A 21,438-nucleotide genomic window follows, 5' to 3' on the forward strand; every position below is an offset into this window, starting at 1 on the left:
TGCTACCAAATAAACCTGTTGGACTTTAACCTGGTGTTGTTAAACTTCTTACAAATTAAGAGGGGCAGCTCCCCAAAAGGAAGGGGGAACAGCCCGAACCAAAAACCAAGTCGAAAGGAAACTTAAAACATCAAACCAAAAGGTGATTATCGGGGTCGATAATACACCCCAGCCCCTGCGGTGCCCAGCAGTCGCGGAAGGCATCAACCGCGCCCGTGGACACCGCATGCTCCCTCTCCAGAGACACCTGGCCGCGAATGTAGCCGCAGTAGAGGGGCAGACAGTCGGGATGGATGGCCCCGTCGATCGCCCGCTGCCTGGACCTATTGATGGCACGTCTCGTTTATCCCTCAATTGTCTTTTGTTAATATACAAAGTAACTTTTTCCTAATATCATAGAATCCCTACAGTGCAGAAGGAGGCCATTCGGCCCATCAAGTCTGCACCGACCACAATCTCACCCAGGCCCTATCCCTGCAACCCCATATATTTGCATTGCTAATTCCCCCTGACCCTAATGGACAATTTTTCATGGCCAATCCACCTAACTCGCACATCTTTGGACTGTGGGAGGAAACCAGAGCACGCAGAAGAAAAGCACACAGACACAGGGAGAATGTGCAAACTTCACACAGACAGTGACCCAAGCCAGGAATTGAACCTGGGTCCCTGGTGCTGTGAGGCAGCAGTGCGAACCACTGTGCCATCAGGGTTGTTTCAATGATAGGTAGAAGGGGACAAGGATAATGATCATCAGAAAGATATGTACAGATGGGGGAAGTCATTGACCCTGACTTTCCCACTGAATCCAGCGGGGAAAAATTCACCAGAAAAAATGTAGTAATCTGTTAGGCCCCACTGATTCCTCCAGGCGCATCACTTACAAGTAAAATATTGATAAGGAGTTGGAACAGGGGAAGTCACAATGCTGAGTGGCCACATCCCTTGGCACAGAAGGACATCTAGCATCTTGGAGATTGGTATAAAACCGGAAAATGTTGGAATCACTCAGCAAGTGAAGCAAAGTCTGTGGAGACATGTCAAGCCAATGACCTTTCATCAGAACTGAAGGTTGGTATGTTTCCCATATATGAGACATGCAGAGCGACAGACCTAGCCAGACACAACTTGAAGAATCTTCCTTGAGCCAACTAGACTATCCATTATCAGTACTTTCAGACTTGCATCCATTAGTAGACTTTTAGGAGTAGGCATTGGTCTGTCCCCTAGGGATGTGAATGAAATGCATTTTGGCAATTCTAAAATATTCATTTATTTATTATTTATTAGTCACAAGTAGGCTTACATTCACACTATAATGAAGTTACTGTGAAAATCCCCTAGTTGCCACACTCCGGTGCTTGTTCAGGTACACTGAGGGAAAATTTAACATGGCCAATGCACCTAACCTGCACATCTTTGGACTGTGGGAGGCAACCAGAGCACCCAGAAGAAACCCACACAAACATGGGAGAATGTGCAAACTCCACACAGACAGTGGCCCAAGCCGGGAATCAAACCCGGTTCCCTAGCGCTGTGAAGCAACAGTGCTAACCACTGTGAGAGGCAAGAAAAATACTTCATGAAGAGAGAGTTCCATCCTCAGAAAAAAAAGAATACTCAAGTGGCAGGGTGTTTGAGGGCGGCCTGGTGGCACAATGGTTCGCACTGCTGCCTTACAGCTCTAGGGACCTAGGTTCAAGTCCGGCCTTGGGTGACTGTCTGTGTGGAGTTTGCACATTCTCCCTGTGTCTGCATGGGTTTCCCCCAGGTGCTCTGATTTCCTCCCACAGTCCAAAGATGTATAAGTTAGATGGATTAGACATAGTAAATGTGTGGGGTTACAGAGATAGGACAGGAAAGAGGGTCTGGGTAAGATACTCTGTCAGAGAGTTGATGCAGACCTGATGGGCCGAATAGCCTCTTCTGCATTGTAGAGATTCTATGATTCTAAGCAAAATTTGAATTTTGAATAATGTGCCTGCAAACTGTGCTGCAATGCATTAGAGAAGGAGTGACCATTGTCAGAATTATAGCTTTACAAAACAGAAAAAAGTCAGTTGGCTCATTACATCTGAACTGGTTGTTTTCTGAAACAATCAAAAACTAATCCCACTGCCTGCACCCTGGATACTCATCTGCCTCAAATATTTATCCACTTCATCCTTAAAATCTGCAACAGTCTCCAATTCAACCACCCTCTGAGACATAGTACTCCATGCTCCAATAAAGCTCTGCATGAATACAGTTATCTTGACCTTGCTCTCAGTAACAATCTTACATTGATAATCCCGCATCGATGACGTACCAGCCAAAGGAAATAACCAATTTTTACTCACCCGATCAGAATTCCTAAAAGTAAAAACCACGAAGATCTCTCCTAACCTTCTCTGCTGCAAATTATCTCAAGTCTTTCATTATAACTATAGCTTTCCATCTCTAACATCATCGCAGTAAATCTGTGTTGTAAATTCTCTGTTATTTTAATGCACATTCCAAAACTGCACTGAACAGAACTCTAATGGTGGCAAAACCATTGTTTTCTACTAAATTCCTCTTTCCTATATACTCTATACCCCTTATTTATAAAACTCAATTTGATTTTGGTTCTGTAGATACCCGCTATCACGCTTGTATATGAATCACTAAAATTCTGTTCATCAATACCCTTCAGGATTTTGTATTGAATGCGTGTGACCATCCTTTGTGTTTCCTACTATACTGACTTTGATGGAATGCTCACTGGCATCCCAAAAAAAGAAAGGATCATCCTTATGGAGGGCTTTAATGCCAGTGACTTCAATGTCTGGAGAGGAACCATTGGGACCAATGGGGTGGGAAAAGTCAATACAAATGATGTCTTCCTGCTGATAAAGTGTGCTCAGCATGTCCTTCATTGTAACAAACACCCTCTTCCACTAGAGGGACAAAATAAAACTACATGGAGGTATCTTAGATCAAAACACTGGCAGCTTGTGGATTATGTAATTGTTTGAGTCAAAGATCTAAGTGACATCTGTATCACTAAGTGGGGGACTGATAACTTGTTGGACAAATCATTGATCTGTTTGATTGGTACTGAACATAAGCTGACACCAAGGCAGTGCAAAATCAAAAGTGCAGGAGGAAGAAGATCAATGTCTCAGCCCTATAGCAGCCTACCCAAAGAGAGGAATTTCAAGTGCAGCTAACAACCAGTCTCTCCACACATCCAACTCAATTTCAGAACAGTGGGAACAAATAAAGACAGCTGTACTCAACTCCTGTGTCCAAAACATTGGGTTTGAGCATTGTCGTCACCAGGACAAAACAATCTTGACATTTGTGACGTCCTTGAACAAAAATGAGTAACCTTCATTGCCTGGCAACAAAGAAGCCAAGGTCACAATTCAAAAGGGAATATTCTGACAGTTCAAGGCTGACACCCAAGGACAAATCCAGAAGATAAAATAGTGGGAAGAGAAAGCCCGAGAGATCAGCAATATCCTGACCATCATGACATGTAAAGCATTTAATTGAAGCCACCAGGGCCATCAGTAAACCAAGGTCCATTGGGCAAAATTCCTTTCCTCACAGGATTGTGTCTCTCTTTTTAAGGATGACAATGTCATTCATCAATACTGGAAAATCATTTCGACCAACTCCTCAACCATGAATCCACAGTGTCAGCTGATACTCTCCAGGCTGTCCCCTTGTAACCTGTAGAAGAATCCATGAAACCACTATGATGGAAGAGCTGCAACAAGCAATCAAATTGATAAAAAACACAAAACCTGCACCCCGAACGATATCCCAGCGGATGTGACCAAAGCTGATGGGCTTTTGCTCACTTCAACATTCCATGCACTCATTCTGCAGATTTGGGAAGAAAAAGAACCCCCCCTCCCCACCCCCAGCCCCTCAACCCCCCCACCCAACTTCAGGAATGTGGTATTTGTAACTATCTTTGAGTAGGGAGATAAATTATGCTACGGAAACTATCAAGGTATTTTCCTTTTGTCCTTTGCAGGGACAAACCACACGTTCGTCTGAAACAAAAACAGAAAGTGCTGGAAAATCTCAGCAGGTCTGATAGCATCTGTGGAAAGAGAACAGAGCTAATGTTTGGAGTCTGGATGATTCATTGTAAGATCACCTATTTCCTGTGGTTGAAGAAACCCTCACAGAGCAACAGTCTGGCTTTAGACCTGCCAAAGGAACCTCCGACATGGTCTTTTTTGCCAGACAAATCCAAGAAAAATGTCAAGAGCAACATCAAGGACTCTTCATTACATTCATCAGCCTGACAAAGCATTTGACTCAATAAATAATGAGGGTCTGTGGATCGTGTTCCACAGATTTGGATGTCCGAGAAATTTCATCACAATCCTTAAATTGCTTCATTATGACTGCCTTGAGTGGGAGATGGCTTCAATATTCACAGTGGGGTCAAGAAAGACTGTGCGATAGTCCCCACGCTATTTACAATCTGTCAGTGACTGTCCACCTCAAAGATCAACTGTCATCTAATGTGAGTATTAAGTACTGCCTAGATGGAAAACTCTTTAATCTGAGTCACCTCCTAAACTGACTACCATAGACACACATGATCTACAGACTACAGTGTCATTGCCCACTCTGCAGTGGATTTGCAAACCACTCTCTTACCTTTTCAATTCCCTGTCCTTGAATGTCAAAATAAACCTCATATCAACACACACGCTTGTTCAGCCAAACATTCCACCTCCCATATATGTTGAAGGAGGGACTCTGGAACATATTGAGAACTTCCCATACCTTCATAACCACCTCGCTTAAAAGACTACCATTGACAAGGAGATCCAACACTGGATCAGTTGCTTCAACTCGGGCTTCTGGAAACTATGGTATCGAGGGTTTGAGAACAAGGACCTCTGCAAGTCAACAAAAAGTCCGAGTACACAGAGCACAAGACAGACAACCATGATAACAGCAAGTCTACTGGTAGGCATAGCTAGAAGCAGAGAGAGTGAGAGGTGGCTTGAGTTAAAGGATAAAAGAACGGTAGAGGAAACAATCTTCGGCCAGAATTTAATATCTGAAGAGAAAGGAAGCAATTCATTGAGCATCATTTAATGCCGCCCGGGAAGGTGCAGGCCAACCTTCCAGCCCAAAAGCCAATTAAACCCCTTAAGTGACCACTTAAGAGCCTCATACCTGCCAATGGGGGCCCTGACATATAAGCAACCTCCAATTTATACCCTGGCAAGTATACCTATAATCCGGTGAGGGCAATTCCGTCTACTTGGGCAACCCATACCCAAGAGAGAGACAAAATACAGCATGGGCCTCCCATGTTTGTAGACCTTTATCTACCCTAAATACTAATTCATTAACCTGGGCCTTCCTGTACAGTCCCTGTCAACCTGGCCTACTTATCTTTTTCTTGGGACTCCATTACTTATCCTCTACCAAGGCTATAGTCCCAGAGCATTTTGTAGTCAATATAGTATTGGCGCTGATGATACTGGAGAGCTGTTGGCCCTTGTTGGCTGGCAACACCCAGGAGCGGGATATATGTCCTAGACTGCCTAAGTCTTCTGGGAGGAAGCATCTGGGGGGAGGAAGGGGGAGCAGGGGAGTGAGGGGAATGATTGGCTCAGTTGGCTTGATGGCTGGTGTCCTCTGGATCAGGTTAGTGCCAACTGCATGGGGCTCTGAGCCTGTTCGGCTGGGGTGAATTTTGGACCTGGCTCCTTGCCCTCTCCATGATGGCGTTTGCTGCTCTGTGGGTCTGATCTGCCTTAGACCATAACACAAAGGAGCAGAATTAGGCCACTCAGCCCATCGAGTCTGCTCCGCCATTCAATCATGGCTGATATTTTTCTCATCCCCATTCTCCTGCCTTTTCCCATAACCCCTGATCCCCTTAATAATCAAGAACCTACCTTCAGGCAGAGAACTCAAGAAGAATTGCAATCGTCAGTAGTTGTGAGTTTTCAATTAAGTCACTAGATGGCAACATAGGTCAAGTGTCCAGTCTATAATAATAAGTCAATAATCTGGTAGTTTTATATTTTTTAATAGTGTTACAGCCTTTCAAATACAAACCACCAGGAATATGCCTGATTCCTGAGCAGCCATTGACTGGGTATTAATTTACCGGTTGCATTCTTGTCTCTGAATCAAAAGTTTGTGTGTTTAAGTGTCACTCTAGAGACTTGAGGAAATCATCTAGTTTACCATTTCAATGGAGCACTGAGGGAGGGATGCCATCTTTCAGATGAGATGTTAAACTGATGCCCTGCTTGCTTTTTTAGGTGCCTTCTCAATGCCTTTCCATGATATTATTTGAACTTGAGGGAGCCCTCCTAGATTCCAAGCCATTATGTATCTCTCAATCAACATCAATAATGTAACAGATGAATCTCATTGCTGTTTGTGGGAATTTGCTGTGCACACATTGACTGATGTGTGTCCCTACATTATAACATTGTACAAAAATACTGTATTGACTATAAAGTGCTCTGGGACTGAGACCTTGAAAAGTGCAGAAAAATACAAATTTTTATTTTTTTTCTAAACAAAAATTATCTACTATGAGGCACCTTTTCGTAAAATAGGAAAAGGAGTAGGCCATTCAGCCCATCGAGTCTGATCCGCCATTTAATGGGATCATGGCTGATCTGTGGCCTAACTCCATATACCTGCCTTTGGCCCATATCCATTAATATCTTTACTTAACAAGAACATACCTAACTTAGATTTAAAGATAGCAACTGATCAGCTGCCATTTGTAGAAGAGAGTTCCAAACCTCTACACCCTTTGTGTGTAGACATGCTTCCTAACAAATCTCCTGAATGGCCTGGCCCTATTTTTTAGACCGTTCCCCTAGTTCTAGAATCTCCAACCAGTGCAAATAGTTTATCATTATCTACCCTGCCTTTTCCTGTTAATATTTTGAAGATGTTAATCTGATCACTTCTTAACCTTCTAAATTCTAGAGAAAACAGATCTAATTTGTAGAATCTCTCCTCATAATTGAACCTCTGAAGTCCAGGTTTCATTCTTGTAAACCTACGCTGCATTCCTTCCAAGGCCAATATATCCTTCCTAAGGCCCAGGTCTGCTCACAGTACTCCAAGCGGGGTCTAACCAGGGTTTTGTACAGCTGCAACATAACCTCTGTGCCCTTATACTCCAGTCCTCTAGATATAAGGGCCAGCATTCCATTAGCCTTCTTGATTATTTTCTGCACCTGTTCATGTAATTTTAAAGATCTATGCATCTGAACTCCCAAGTCTCTTTGGACATCTACTTCACACCATCTTGAAAGTACACTGATCTATTCTTTTTCAGTCCAAAATGAATAACCACACACTGGCTTAGATTGAAATCCAGCTGCCAGCTTTGCCCATTCACCTAGTCTATCAATACCCATTGTCATTTTTATGCTGTCATCTACACTGTCCATAATGCTGCCTAACTTTGTGTCATCAGCAAATTTTGATATATGACTTTCAATGGCATTATCCAAGTCATTAATAAATAATGGGAACAACTGAGGCCCTAACACAGATCCTTGTGGGACACCACCAGTCACATCCTGTCAATTTGAGTACCTATCCATTATCCCCACTTTCTGTCACCTGCCACTCAAACAATTTCCCAGTATGATGAATATTATGACCGTTTCTCCATATATTCCATTGGATTTCAACAACAACTTGCATTTATATAGTGTCTTTAATGTAATAACTACCGAAGGAAGTTAACAGAAACAATATAAAGCAAAAATTGACACCAAGCCACAAAAGCAATGTTAGGGCAGATGACCAATAGCTTGGTCAAAGAGATAGATCTTAAGAAATGTCTTAAAGAGCGGTAAAGAGACAGAAAATATTAAAGAGGGAATTCCATTGCTTAGAGCCCTGGCAGCTGAAGGCATGGCCACTAATGGTGGAGCACTGAAAATTGGGAACACTCAAAATGTCAGAAAAGATGAGCTCAGATATCTCGGAGGGTTGTGGGGCTGGAGGAAATCACAGAGGTGGAAGCCTGAGGGATTTGAAAACATGGATGGAAATTTTAAAATTGAGCTATTGGTTAATTAGGAACCAATGTAAGTCAAGGTGCACAAGTCTGATAGGTTAACAGGACTTGATACCAGGAAGGACACGGGCAGCAAAGTTTTGGATGACCTCCAGTTTATGGGAGGGCAGAATGTGGGATGTGGTTAAGAGTGTTTTGGAATAGGCAAGTCTGAATGTAAGGAAAGTAGAAGGTGGAAATAGGCAGTCTTTGTGCTGGTGTCAGAAGCTCATATATCAAGGTTAAGAGAATGTTCTTTTTTTTAATTCACAGGACACGGGTGTCACTGCGAGATCAGTATTTATTGCTCTTGAGAAGATGGTGATGAGCCACTTTCTTGAAGTTGGCACACCCAAAGTGCCATTAGGCGTTCCTTTTAGACTTTGTAGCGGTTTTTGATACAACGGAGTGCCATGCTAGGGCATTTAAGAGCAACTGTGGGTCACATTAGGCCAGAAATTACATAGCTATCTTTTTAAATTCCAGATTTATTCATTTAAATTCTGCCAGCTGCCATTTGAAATCATGTCCCAGATCATTAGCCTCTGTATCACTATTTGCTGATGTGAAGAGATACATTCTTAAGTGTTTATTAGTGTCACAAAGTTACTGTGAAGATCTCCTAATCGCCATACTCCAGGTACACTGAGGGAGAATTTAGCACGACTAATGAACCTCGCCAGCATGTCTCTCAGTCTGTGGGAGGAAACCCACAGGCAGAACGTGACCCAAGCCGGGAATCGAACCCCGGTCCCCAGCGCCGTGAGGCAGCAGTGCTAACCACTGTACCAACTGCTAGCTGACAAGTGGGAGTTTCAGCCAGGAAGGAACTATCTCCAATCTTCAGAGGCAATGACGACCGATTTCCTGAATGAAGTCAAAACACACTTTTGTGCACAAAAAGCAAGGAAGAGATAAGATCTTATTGTAAACTCAACACGCCCAGAACACCAGTCCATTTCCCACAAATCACTGACGGAAGGCTGGCGTAAGAAACACATTTGTCACTCCACGCGAATAAACACAATTGGCCAGACACACAACACAATGTAACCTATCTCATACCGAGTTGTTTCATTAAATATCTGACAGTCAGTTACTTGGATCGGAGTCAGATTATTTTGTTTTCAAATTGATTTGCTAATTATAAAACGAGTAGAACTAAAAGGTTTGTCTGATGAAGTTTTAAAAAAAAATAATGAACCGTAACTCGGCTGTTTAAAAAAACTTATTTCAAATTCACTGTTTAAAAATGGAACCATAACAAATAGCTGGCGAGGCAGTAATGTTTGGTCTAGATTGATCTCATTTGAATATGTACGTGAAAACAATTTAAATGAAACGTGGTTTGATTTAATATGTAATCGATACCTAATTTACACCATTTTTTTTGAAAAAATAGGGATTACATATTAATGTACTATGTTTCATTTCGAGGATTGTTAACAAGTTAGTAAAATTTACAAGATCTGCCAGTGTGGAAAATCTCGAGCACACAAAGCATTTTTTTGCTCTTGAATTTATTCACTTGCTGCTGTGTATTATTTTTTAACATTGTATCCTGGTTTTAGTAATTGCTACAAATCTACCTGGAGCAAATTGTTACAGTCAGAATGTGCCACTGACGGCGTGGGGAAGTTGGCAATCCATGATTTCAACAAAGATAACGTCAGGACTAAGTTTTACAAGATACATCTAGCGAGATGACGATACAATGTTCTTGCTGAGATAGAAATACATCGATAGTTTGAGTGCAGAGAAAATGCTGAATTGAGGGTGTGAAGGAGATTGCCTCTCCCTGACAGCGGAATGGTGTGGACCCGGAACTAGCTCTCCATCCACCTGAACCTGGCTCCAGGTCAGGAGTTGGGGAGTTTTGCAACAAGTCAGCAGTGGAAGGATGGCTGCTTCTCTTCACTTCTCCCGAAATGAACTCTCCGAAATCGATATCGCCAACGGAAATAGCCCCGCAGGAGAGACTGACACCTGGATGTCTGGTTGCATATCGGACGGGATGTCCGGCTTCCAGCAGTGGGTGCAGATTGGCGATTCGCAGGGAAGAGCCCAAGGCCCCTTTCTGCCGAAGGACAGCACGCTCTCACCCTCCACGTTAAGGCCAACGCAACCCTGGACCAAAGGGGCGATCGTGGCGGAAAAGACGGCCGTTGAAAAAAGCCTGTCGGGAGCAGCAACAGCCGCTTACAAGAAAACTTCTTCCATTGTGGACTGTCTGCTGACCGAACTCTATGACTCCTGCACCTTCAGCGGCCGGAGCATCGATAGTGTGGACAGTTCAACGGAGACCTCCAGCTCCGATGCTTTTCTGGGAAGGAGTAACTCAGGATCTATGTTCCTGCAGGAATTCCAGGAACAGTACACTGCAAAACATCAGATGCAGTACCTTACACAAAAAGGTATTTTTTAAAAATAAATCTTTGTGACATCTGTGGATAGCTTTCTCTGACAAAATGCACCCTGAACCATGTCATGCATCAGTGCAAATTGACAATAAATATTAATGCGAAGATTAGTGAGATTCTAAAACTTTCAGTGATTCTGAAGATTGGAGTGGGAAAATCGAAAGTACCAGGAACCAATTATCACTTAATTAATTAATCCCAAAAAATACACAGGGACAAATTGTTTAATGTTAAGCAAGTAAGACTGTTAGCAACATTACTAGGCGCCAGAGAAAAATGTACGTGACATTTGATAACCGACCTAACCTTCCAAACTAGTGTCACAGAAATAAAGCAGCCATGGGCCCTTTTAAGATGTTTGTTTGATTTTTGGCAGATTAATGTAGGCCTGGTGTAAAACATATAAGTGCAAGAGTTTACATTTTACTTTATTGCCATAGCCTGTAAAAAAAAAGGGAGGGGGTCTGGGGCTGAAGAAGACTAAACATAGTCTCCATTGTTTAGCCTCGAAAACATCGGCTTGTCTAGTTCGACGTGGCGTTTAAACAGTGCTTGTGCGTAAAGGCGAATAATCGCATCCTTCTGTGCCATTAATGTCAGGAAATGAACCAAAACGGTGCCACACTTGAGTGGGCAGCAGCCATCTCACGGGGAGGATCTGTGCAGCCTTAGGGCTGGTAGACGTGTCCATTCAGACGTACACAAACTTCCCTGGCCACGATTGAACAGCCCTCAAATGTAACGCTAATGGCTCTGCACTTAAACTCAACATATTGCGCCTGAAATCTGATTGCCCAAACTGTGTGCTCCTCTTACCACTAAATAAAATCACATCAGTGAAACAAATAATGGAAAGGGGGGTATGATAGACTGAGGCCCCAGCCACCATGGTGAGCTAGTTCATTATTGGGACCAGGACATTTGTCACCAATACTTGAAGATGTGCCTCACGGTTTAGCTCCATCTTTTGAATGTTATGCATCTGTAATAAAAATTTCAGGATAGAATCCCTAAAGTGTAGAAGGAGGCCATTCAGCCCATCAAGCCTGAACTGACAATCCCACCCATGCCCTATCCCCATAACCCCATGTATTTACCCTGCTAATCCCCTGACACTAAGGGGCAATTTACCATGGCCAATCCACCCACTCTGCAAGGAAAGACTCGCAGACATGGGGAGAACATGTGAACTCCACACAGACAGTCACCCAAGGCCAGAATTGAACCCGGGTCCCCGGCGCTGTAAGGCAGCAGTGCTCACCACTGTGCCACTCAGAATAGAGAACAATTCCTAGCAATAATTTAAGTTAGTGATTGGACTTTAAAGCAGCAAGGTGGCACAGTTATTAACACTGTTGCTTCACCATGCCAGGGACCCGGGTGGGATTCCTGGCTTGGGAGACTATTGTGTGGAGTTTGCACATTATCCCCATGTCTGTAGGGTTTCCTCCAGGTGCTCCGGTTTCCTCCCACAGTCTGAAAGCCGTGCTGGTTAGGTTCATTGGCCATGCTAAATTCTCCTTCAATGTCCTCGAACAGGTGCTGGAGTGTGGCAACTAGGGATTTTCACAGTGACTTTATTGCAGTGTTAATGTAAGCCTACTTGTGAAGCTTATAAATAAACTTTAAATTGTGCCACTAGATCGCTCTCTGATTTCTCACTGCAAGTTGGTGTCATCTCTTTATCAGGTACTTCAGTGACAAATACACTTCACACCGAACAGGGTAGTTTTTGGTACTTTAAAAAGAAATCTGTAAATGTGAGCTATTTTACTAGATGTAGCAGTGAAGATAATGTTGAAATAATTTTAAGCAGTTTTAATAATATTAGTGGAATTCAAGGGTACCAAAGCAACTTGTTATCAGAATTCTGCACTAATTAAGATGATCTAGACATCATGCTTTCAAATGCAATTTTCTTTTCTTGATCACAGATGCAGATGAGCTAAAGCGCATTGTAGAAGAGCTAAAATACAGAGTTGCTGTGCAATCTGCGAAGTTGGTTCGTCAGTTAAGAAGAAAAGACAACCTTTCACATAAACTACAGAAGAACAGTGATATTGTGACAGCATGTTTGCAAGCAGTTTCGCAGAAAAGGCGTAAGTGCATCTAAAATATGGATATCTCAGTTTCCCCTTACTGCATTTTATATAATATTTGCATTTATATAGCACCTTATCACTCAATGCCTCAAAGACTTCACAAGCACATAACGTTTGTAGTTGTTTAATTTGCTAGCTAGGCAAATATATGTATGGTTTGATATTTGCTTGTCTTTCAATATTACTGTCCGACTTCATGGGATCAGCTCATTACATGCTCTGCCTTTACTTAATTTATACACAGTCCAGCTAGTGGTTGAACAAATCAGTTAAAGCATATTTTCAATGATTAATGTAAGTACAGTATCATGTTTACCTTTTGATAATTTAGAATTATGGGGAAATCTTTACATCAGGTGATTTTTCTTTTAATATAGCTGTTATCAAATGGACCAGTACATTAAGTAGCGCTAGGCTAATGGTAACAGCTATTAAATGGAAAGGGGAAAAAAAATCAACTGATTGAAAATGTGTCTCACTTTGGAAGGCAATTTTACTGCAACAAATGTAAATATTGCAAATAGGAAGAATGGTTTGGCAGCTATACTATGAACCAGCAATTCCATGCTTTAATTTCAAAGTTTTTGAGAACTAGTGAGTTTTGTGCTTTTCATTAATATTTTAATTACGTTTCTTTCAATATACTTTCAAAAGCTTTTATTTTGTGTCTTTCTTTATTATGATTTAATTAACATCACAAGAATTGTCCACAACAGTTTTTAAACATAATTTGTAGATCTAATTAATAGATGGAAAACCTTGAATCTTATTCCCAAACAAGTGTTCAGAATTCTAATTCCTACAGCAGCAGAATTGCTGAAGAATTTTATTTAAAAAAAGACATTGAGGTGCAAGTTGCTGTTTGTGCAGATTGAAGTCCTTATTCTTTCTAGGTTTGTCATTTCAATTGTGAAATTAAGTCAGTGCAATGTGTTTCTTGGAATTATTTGTATTGCACAAATTTGCAAAACTGAAAATACTTCAGGCCATCATAGAAGTAAATGTACCAACCGACACGTTAAATATGGAATACCTTGTGTTTCTTTTATTTGAAAATCCTCTCTTTGTTTGCTCCCTTCTTGCGTATGTTTTTTTGTTTCTGATAAGTAAGAAAATCTTATTTGCCTTTTGTGTTAATATCATTTACATTCTGCATTCCATAGAGAATTTATATTCTATGCTTACACTGTAACTGATCCGGAAGTCAAGTCTCCAGCTTAAATGCTGTAGCATGAATAAACTTGTAATTGATTTGTAACTCCACATAGACAACTCTTTGTCTTACCAACTTCTCATTTACAGTTCAGTTAGCCATCTTCCCATAGCTCAGATGCTATATCAAATACCCTTGAATTCAGTGCACTATAAACTGATGTCTCGGTACTTGGCAATGTGCATGACAGCAAAGCAAGAGGTGCCATTTTTAGAATCTGGAGCCAGCTAATATGTGTTAAGTCGCACATTAAACGGATCTTTAATTGGGGATAGCAGGAGGCAGTTCTGATATACCTTATTCAAATGAGGCCATGAAAATGCAGCCTAAACATTGGTAATTTAAAACGCACATCCATTATACAAAGCTGAGGCATAAAATTAAATTTTAATATTCATTCATTATGAACAAAAAAATCAACCTCGTCTGTTCTCAAGATTGTACTTAGTAGTAATGGTGATTCAGAGTGATGCAAAATGCACATCCCATGCTTTTAGTTTGGGACTTATATTAAACATTTCCAAAGTTAATATTTTAATTATCTGTTTTATTAACATGCAGCATGGCTGAGGTAAGGTAAATATGATAAACTTTGTATTTTATTCACTCTGATAGCATGTTGGTTTGAATCATTATTTTTAGTTTCTGAGATCAATAGTTAATTGATTTCTTTCAGTCTTTAACAATGAACAGGTTTTTCATCATTTATTTGCATGTATTAATACGCTTGCTCACATAAATCTAATGCACCACTGCACTGCACTGAATGCTGAAGAAGGAATCTTTTCAGAATCACTGAATATACATTTTAGACAAAGTAAGTATTTATATAATGGTTGAATTGAACATTCCATTTTGCAATTACTATCGACAAACTCTTTTATTACTTTTCTGTAAAACTTGCTTCAATTCTTTTTATTTTTTAACACTTCCTTCTCATCTCTTACATACTGGTTGAGGCCTCATTATTATAACCTTTCTTCCTTCTGTAACATTGAACACAAACTCTGTCATTTGTTCATTCTACAATTACTTTTTATTATGTTAGGAAAAATACAAGTGCAGGAGATTTTTTTCTCAGCATTGTATAAGTGACTGATTATAACACAGATACTGTAATGGGTCTTTCTGTTCAAAATGTTAAGGCTCCTTACAATAATTTTGTAAGAATGCTTTCGAAATACAAGATAATGTTTTTTAAATTTATTTGGTTAGGACAAATGTATATTTGTATGTAGTAGCATTTGAAATAAAATGCGAAGAAGCCGTAATCTTTGTGATAAGATTATTACACTGATTTCAGTAATGACTTCAGCACTAAAAAAAATTGTCAACCATAGAATCCTTACACTGCAGAAGGAGGGCATTTGGCCCATCGAGCCTGCACCGACAACACTCCCATCCAGGCCCTATCCCCGAAACTGCACATATTTACCCCGCTAATCCCCCTGGCACTAAGGGACAATTTAGCACGGCACATCTTCGGAGAGTGGGAGGAAACCGGAACACCTGGAGGAAACCCACTCAGACATGGGACATATGTGCAAATTCCACATAGACAGTCACCCAAGACTGTGAGGCTAACCACTGTGCCCACCGTGCCCCAATGTTGCATACAATTAGATAGTAGGAAGTCAGTTGACATTAGAGAGCACCTGTTTTAATTGCTTGTCAGTAGATGATAGATTGGAATAGGTGCAGCAATATTTAGGGTTTCCAGTGAACATAAACTGAACTTTGTGACACTTGCAAACCTCTAACTGGGCAGTGGGAATATTCGATTTGTAATATTCATATTCTCAGCACAGCAAACAATCATTTAAACATTTTGAAAAATATTTATGAAAGATTATATATGAAGGAAATGTGCTCAATGAAGTAATTGATTTGAAACCGGATATTTGAAAATGACTGCCAATGCATAATTTATAATAGTCTTTGGCTGTTCTAGTTCCTGCTCAGTATAATGCCAATCTCACTGCCTGTGCACAGTTAGAGATATCGGTTGGTGATAGTAATGTAGTTGATGATACATATTGAGACTTCAGGAGGCCGTAGGGAGGAGGGATTGTAAATGTATGACAAATTGTTGTTGTTCCAACCGGGGAGTTGTAACAAGTGAACCTTAGTCATTTACAACATTTGTTAATAAGAATATACTGTGAACCAAAAATTTGCATTTTCAGATGTGGTGAAAGGAGAGGGAAACAGGGTAACAAATTTATAGTTATTCCCTGCCAGGCCAGTCACAGATGCCAGTTGCAGTTTAGAAATGTAATACGATGATTTTGGTTGCTAAAATAGTAAATGATTATTGTTATATAAGGAGTATAACATTAATTAAAGTGTTAAAATATGAGGAAAGATATCCCAATGCAAGCATTAGGCCAAAGATTTTATGAGAAAAAAGATAATTCATAGAATCCCTATAGTGCAGAAGGAGGACATATGGCCCATCGAGTCTGCACCGACCATAATCCCACCCAGGCCCTATCCCCATAATCCCACATATTTACCCTAGCTAATCCCCCTGACACTAGGGTCAATTTAGCATGGCCAGTCAACTAACCCGCACATCTTTGGACCATGAGAGGATACCGGAGCTTTAGTTTAGGGACCTTTTAATGGTTTAGTGTTTGTTAGTTGATAACCAAGCTAATTTTAAAAACAAACATAGGAGTGAGGTGTGCAGTAGCGTTCTGCATCTTTATGTATTTAGACTGAAATAAGAGCCTGGCTTATTTGCGCAGTGAGCTATTAAGTTTGGGCACATCATTTTGGGAAGTGAAGGGGAAGGAGGAAGGAAGAGACTGGACAAACAGTGTGCTATTTAATGAGGGCAGAGGGAATAACTAGTTGAGTCTACTTAATAGCAGACAATGGAGCCTCAGGAGAAGTAAAATGCAAGTAGATGACCTGCCTTTTGGAACCAGAAAATTTATGTTGGGGTTAGACCTAAACAAATTACATTTTCTGCCTTTGTGATTTATGAGACTCTTGGTTAGATGTTTGGGTTTATCTCCTGATTTCCACAGCAACTGGGTAATTATCCTATTGTCTTGGGTAACTAAGAAAACATTTGCCTTTTGCAGTTTTTTATTTAGCTTTATGGGTAGAATATTTATCCAGATGTAGAAGCCGTCCAGAAAAGTAAGACAGATTGTCGATTCTTGTTTTGAAAGGAAGAAGATTCCTAAAGGAGAATTAAATTCACATATTCAGATTGTGTCAAAGTAAACAATAAGAGACTAGATATAAATATATACTGATTTTAATTCCCAATCAGGGAGTCCTTGGAGCTGATATTCATTTTTTTTAGTCATTCATGTGCGTTAAGGCCAACATTAATTGCCCATCACTATTTTCTCTTGAGAAGGTGATGCTGAGCTGCCTTAATGAATACGGGGTGGCACAGTGGTTAGTATTGCTGTCTCACAGTGCCAGAGGCCCAGGTTTAATTCTGGCCTTGCACATTCTCCCCGTGTCTGTGTGGGTTTCCTCCGGGTGCTCCAGTTTCCTCCCACAGTCCAGAGATATGTGGGTTAGGTTGACTGACCATGCTAAATTGACCCTTAGTTCAGGGGGGATTAGCAGGGCAAATACATGGGGTAATACCCTTCACGATCTTGAAAACCTCTCTGCAGTCTCCTCTCAATCTTTCTTTTCTCCAAGGAAAACCGTGCCAACCTCCCCAATTTATCCTCATAACTACAATTCTTTATTCCTGGAATTATTCTTGAGTCGCCTTTGTACTTTCTCCAATGATTTCCTTCTTCAAGTATGGTGCCCAGATTTGGACACAGTACTCCAGATGAGGCCTAGCTAGTGTTTTATATAGAGTCATAGAGGATTACAGTATGGAAACAGGCCCTTCGACCCAACTTGTCCATGCTGTCCTTTTTTTAAAAATCCCTAAGCTAGTCCCAATTGCACGCATTTGGCCCATATCCCTCCAAACCCATCATACCCATGTAACTGTCTAAACGCTTTTTGAAAGACAAAATTGTACCCGCCTCTTTTACTACCTCTGGCAGCTTGTTCCAGACACTCACCACCCTCTGTGTGAAAACATTGCCCCTCTGGACCCTTTTGTATCTCTGACCTCTCACCCTAAACCTATGCCCTCTAGTTTTAGACTCCCTTACCTTTGGGAAATGATATCGACTATCTAACTGATCTATGCCCCTCATTTATTTTATAGATCTCTATAAGATCACCCCTCAGTCTTCTACACTTCAGAGAAAAAAGTCCCAGTCCATCCAGCCTCTCCTTATAACTCAAACCACCAAGTCCCGGTAGCATCCTAGTAAATCTCTTCTGCACTCTTTCTAGTTTAATAATATCCTTTCTATAATAGGGTGACCAGAACTGTACACAGTATTCCAAGTGTGGCCTGACCAATGTCTTGTACAACTTCAACAAGATGTCCCAACTCCTGTATTCAATGTTCTGAACAATGAAGCCAAGCATGCTGAATGCCTTCTTCACCACTCTGTCCACCTGTGACTTCACTTTCAAGGAGCTATGAATATGTACCCCTAGGTCTCTTTGTTCTGTAACTCTCCCCAACGCCCTACCATTAACTGAGTAAGGCCTGCCCTGGGTTCAATCTACCAAAATGCATCACCTTGCATTTATCTAAATTAAACTCCATCTGCCATTCGTCAGCCCACTGGCCCAGTTGATCAAGATCCCATTGCAATCCGAGATAACCTTCTTCATTGTCCACTATGCCACCAATCTTGGTGTCATCTACAAACTTACTAACCATGCCTCCTATATTCCCATCCAAATCATTAATATAAATGACAAATAACAGTGGACCCATCGCTGACCCCTGAGGCATACAGCTGGTCACAGGTCTCCAGTTTGGAAAAGCAACCCTCTACAACCACCCTCTGGCTTCTGTCATCAAGCCAATTTTGTATCCATTTAGCTACCTTGCTCTGGATCCTGTGAGATTTAATCTTATGCAACAACCTACCATGCGGTACCTTGTCAAAGGCCTTGCTAAAGTCCACGTAGACAACATTAGCTGTACTGCCCTCATCTACCGTCTTGGCTACCCCTTCAAAAAACTCAATCACATTTGTGAGACATGATTTTCCACTCTCAAAGCCATGCTGACTGTCCCTAATCAGTCTTTGCGTCTCTAAATGCCTGTAGATCCTGTCTCTCAAAATACCTTCCAACAACTTACCCACCACAGATGTGAGGCTCACCAGCCTGTAGTACCCAGACTTTTCCCTGCAACCCTTTTTAAACAAAGGCACAACATTTGCCACCCTCCAATCTTCAGGCACCTCACCTGTGTCTATCGGTGATTCAAATATCTCTGCTAGGGGACCCGCAATTTCCTCCCTAGCCTTGCACAATGTCCTAGGATACAGTTCATCAGGTCCTGGGGATTTATCTACCTTGATGCTCTTTAAGACTTCCAGCATCTCCTTCTCTGTAATATGTACCCTCCTCAAGGTATCACTATTTATTTCCCTAAGTTCCCTAACATCGATGCTTTTCTCAACAGTAAATACTGATGAGAAATGTTCATTTAGGATCTCACCCATATCTTGTGGATCCGCATATAGAAGACCTTGTTGATCCTTAAGAGGTCTTACTCTCTCCCCAGTTACTCTTTTGGCCTTTACGTATGTAACCCCCTGCTGATCACTATATGGGGCTACTATTTAACTGTTCGATTTACAGGATCCTGAATTCCTATCAGTTGATGGTGAGCTGGCTAAATTTCCTGTTTACCCATAAATGCCAGTACAGGCTTGCATGAAAAGGATTTGAGTATGTTTAGCGCGGTGCTCCAAAAATGTTATTGAGATAAACCTTATAATGAGAAAAGGTTTGGAACAACAAGGTAAACGGAATAACAAAAAAATTTAATAACAAATATAATTAGCAGATATAAACAAGTAAAGAATCCCAACTGAAGATTTTCCAATTAACAGTTTCAACCTGAGAAATGTTCAGAATATCACCAAGCACTTTGAATTTTAAACGTTGGGGCCCATCCGTTGGTGCACATCTGAAGAAAACCACATTCTGTTACCGTTCCTGTCTGATAGTACTCACTTAACCCCGACACACACACAGTCCAGACGGGTCTACGAGAGGGAAGATGATGGAGCAAGCACACGAGGCAGAGGTGCCGCGAGCTATCTGTGTAGTAACGCAGGTCCAGTGCGCTGAAGGCTGTCCTCCTCGGCAGTCATGAAAAACCAAGCAGTTCTACCTGAGAAAGATTCACTTCGAACTGACTTTTTACTGCCTCTGAAAAGCTTCTCTTCAAAAAACGTGGCTGTCCCTCTTCTGCACACTCCCTCCTCAGCTCTGCAGCTGCTTCACTTCCTGGCGTCTTTTTTTTCTTCCCGCCCCCAGAGCAATCCCATTGGCCCAGCCCACATCACTGTTCACAGCACCCGCCCGGCAAACAGGACACTGAAACCCACAAAGGACAAAGAACACTGGTAAACGTCTTCCCCACAAATTTTCCTCAGTCCCTTACACGTATTTGTAGAAGCTCTTTGGATTCTCCTTTGCCTTATCTGCCATAGCAATCTCCTGTCCCCTTTTTGCCGTCCTGATTTCTCTCTTAACTCTTCTCCTACACCTCCTATTCTCTTCAAGGGATTCACTTGATCCCAGCTGCCTATGCATGTCATGTGCCTCCTTCTTCTTCTTGACCAAGGCCTCAACATCCCGAGTCATCCAGGGTTCCTTACTTCTAACAGCTTTGCCCTTCACTCTAAGAGGAATGTACTTACCTTGAACTCTGGTCAACATACTTTTGAAAGCCTCCCACTTACCAGATGTCCCTTTGCCTTCACAGACTCCCCCAATTAACTTTTGAAAGTTCCTGCCTGATACCATCAAAATTGGCCTTGCCCCAATTTAGAATTTTAACTTCTGGGCCAAACCTATCATTCTCCATAGCTATCTTAAAACTAATGGAATTACGGTCATTGGTCCCAACGTGATCCCTCACCAGCACTTCTGTCACTTGCCCTTTCTTATTTCCCAAGAGGAGGTCAAGTTTTGCCCCCTCTAGTTGGGCCATCCACATACTGAATGAGAAATTCCTCCTGAATACACTCAACAAATTTCTCTCCATCCAACCCTCTAATAGTATGGCTGTCCCAGTCAATGTTGGGAAAGTTAAAATCCCCTACTATTACCACCCTATTTTTCTTGGAGCTATCTGTAATCTCCTTACATATTTGCTCCTCAATTTCCCGCTGACTATTTGGGGGCCTATAGTACAACCGTATCAAAGTGATTTCTCCTTCTTATTTCTCAGTTCTACCATGTAAACTCAGTGGTCGAACCCTCGGATATGTCCCCTCTCAGTACTGCCGTGACGTTTTCCCTAATCAAAAGTGCAACTCCCTCTCCTCTCTTACCTCTTATTCTATCTTTTTTATATGAGACCTCCTTACTCTTGTACTCAAGCCCCTATTAATAAAACCTAAAATATTGTATGGGACAGCACGGTAGCGCAGTGGTTAGCATTACTACTTCACAATGCTAGGGACCCAGGTTCGATTCTGGCTTGGGGTCCTGGTTTGGCCTCTCTGTGTCTGAGTGCATTTCGCTGGGTGCTCCAGTTTCTTCCTACAGTCCAAAGATGTGCAAGTTACATGA

At 41.5% G+C, this 21,438-nt stretch overlaps 1 protein-coding gene across 2 annotated transcripts in view; it reads left to right on the forward strand.

Annotated features, from left to right (window-relative positions):
- The first annotated feature begins 9,909 nt into the window (after positions 1 to 9,909).
- Positions 9,910 to 21,438, forward strand: part of tbc1d30 (TBC1 domain family, member 30) — an 82,983-nt gene continuing 71,454 nt past the window's right edge. For both annotated transcript variants that reach the window (XM_078219800.1, XM_078219801.1), the window contains exons 1-2: positions 9,910 to 10,464; positions 12,405 to 12,569. In XM_078219800.1, coding sequence (XP_078075926.1) covers positions 9,951 to 10,464; positions 12,405 to 12,569 — 679 coding nt within the window. In that variant the 5' untranslated portion in view covers positions 9,910 to 9,950. The remainder of the gene's footprint in view (positions 10,465 to 12,404; positions 12,570 to 21,438) is intronic.

Source organism: Mustelus asterias, chromosome 9 (genome assembly GCF_964213995.1).
Source record: "Mustelus asterias chromosome 9, sMusAst1.hap1.1, whole genome shotgun sequence".
Lineage (NCBI taxonomy): Eukaryota > Metazoa > Chordata > Chondrichthyes > Carcharhiniformes > Triakidae > Mustelus > Mustelus asterias.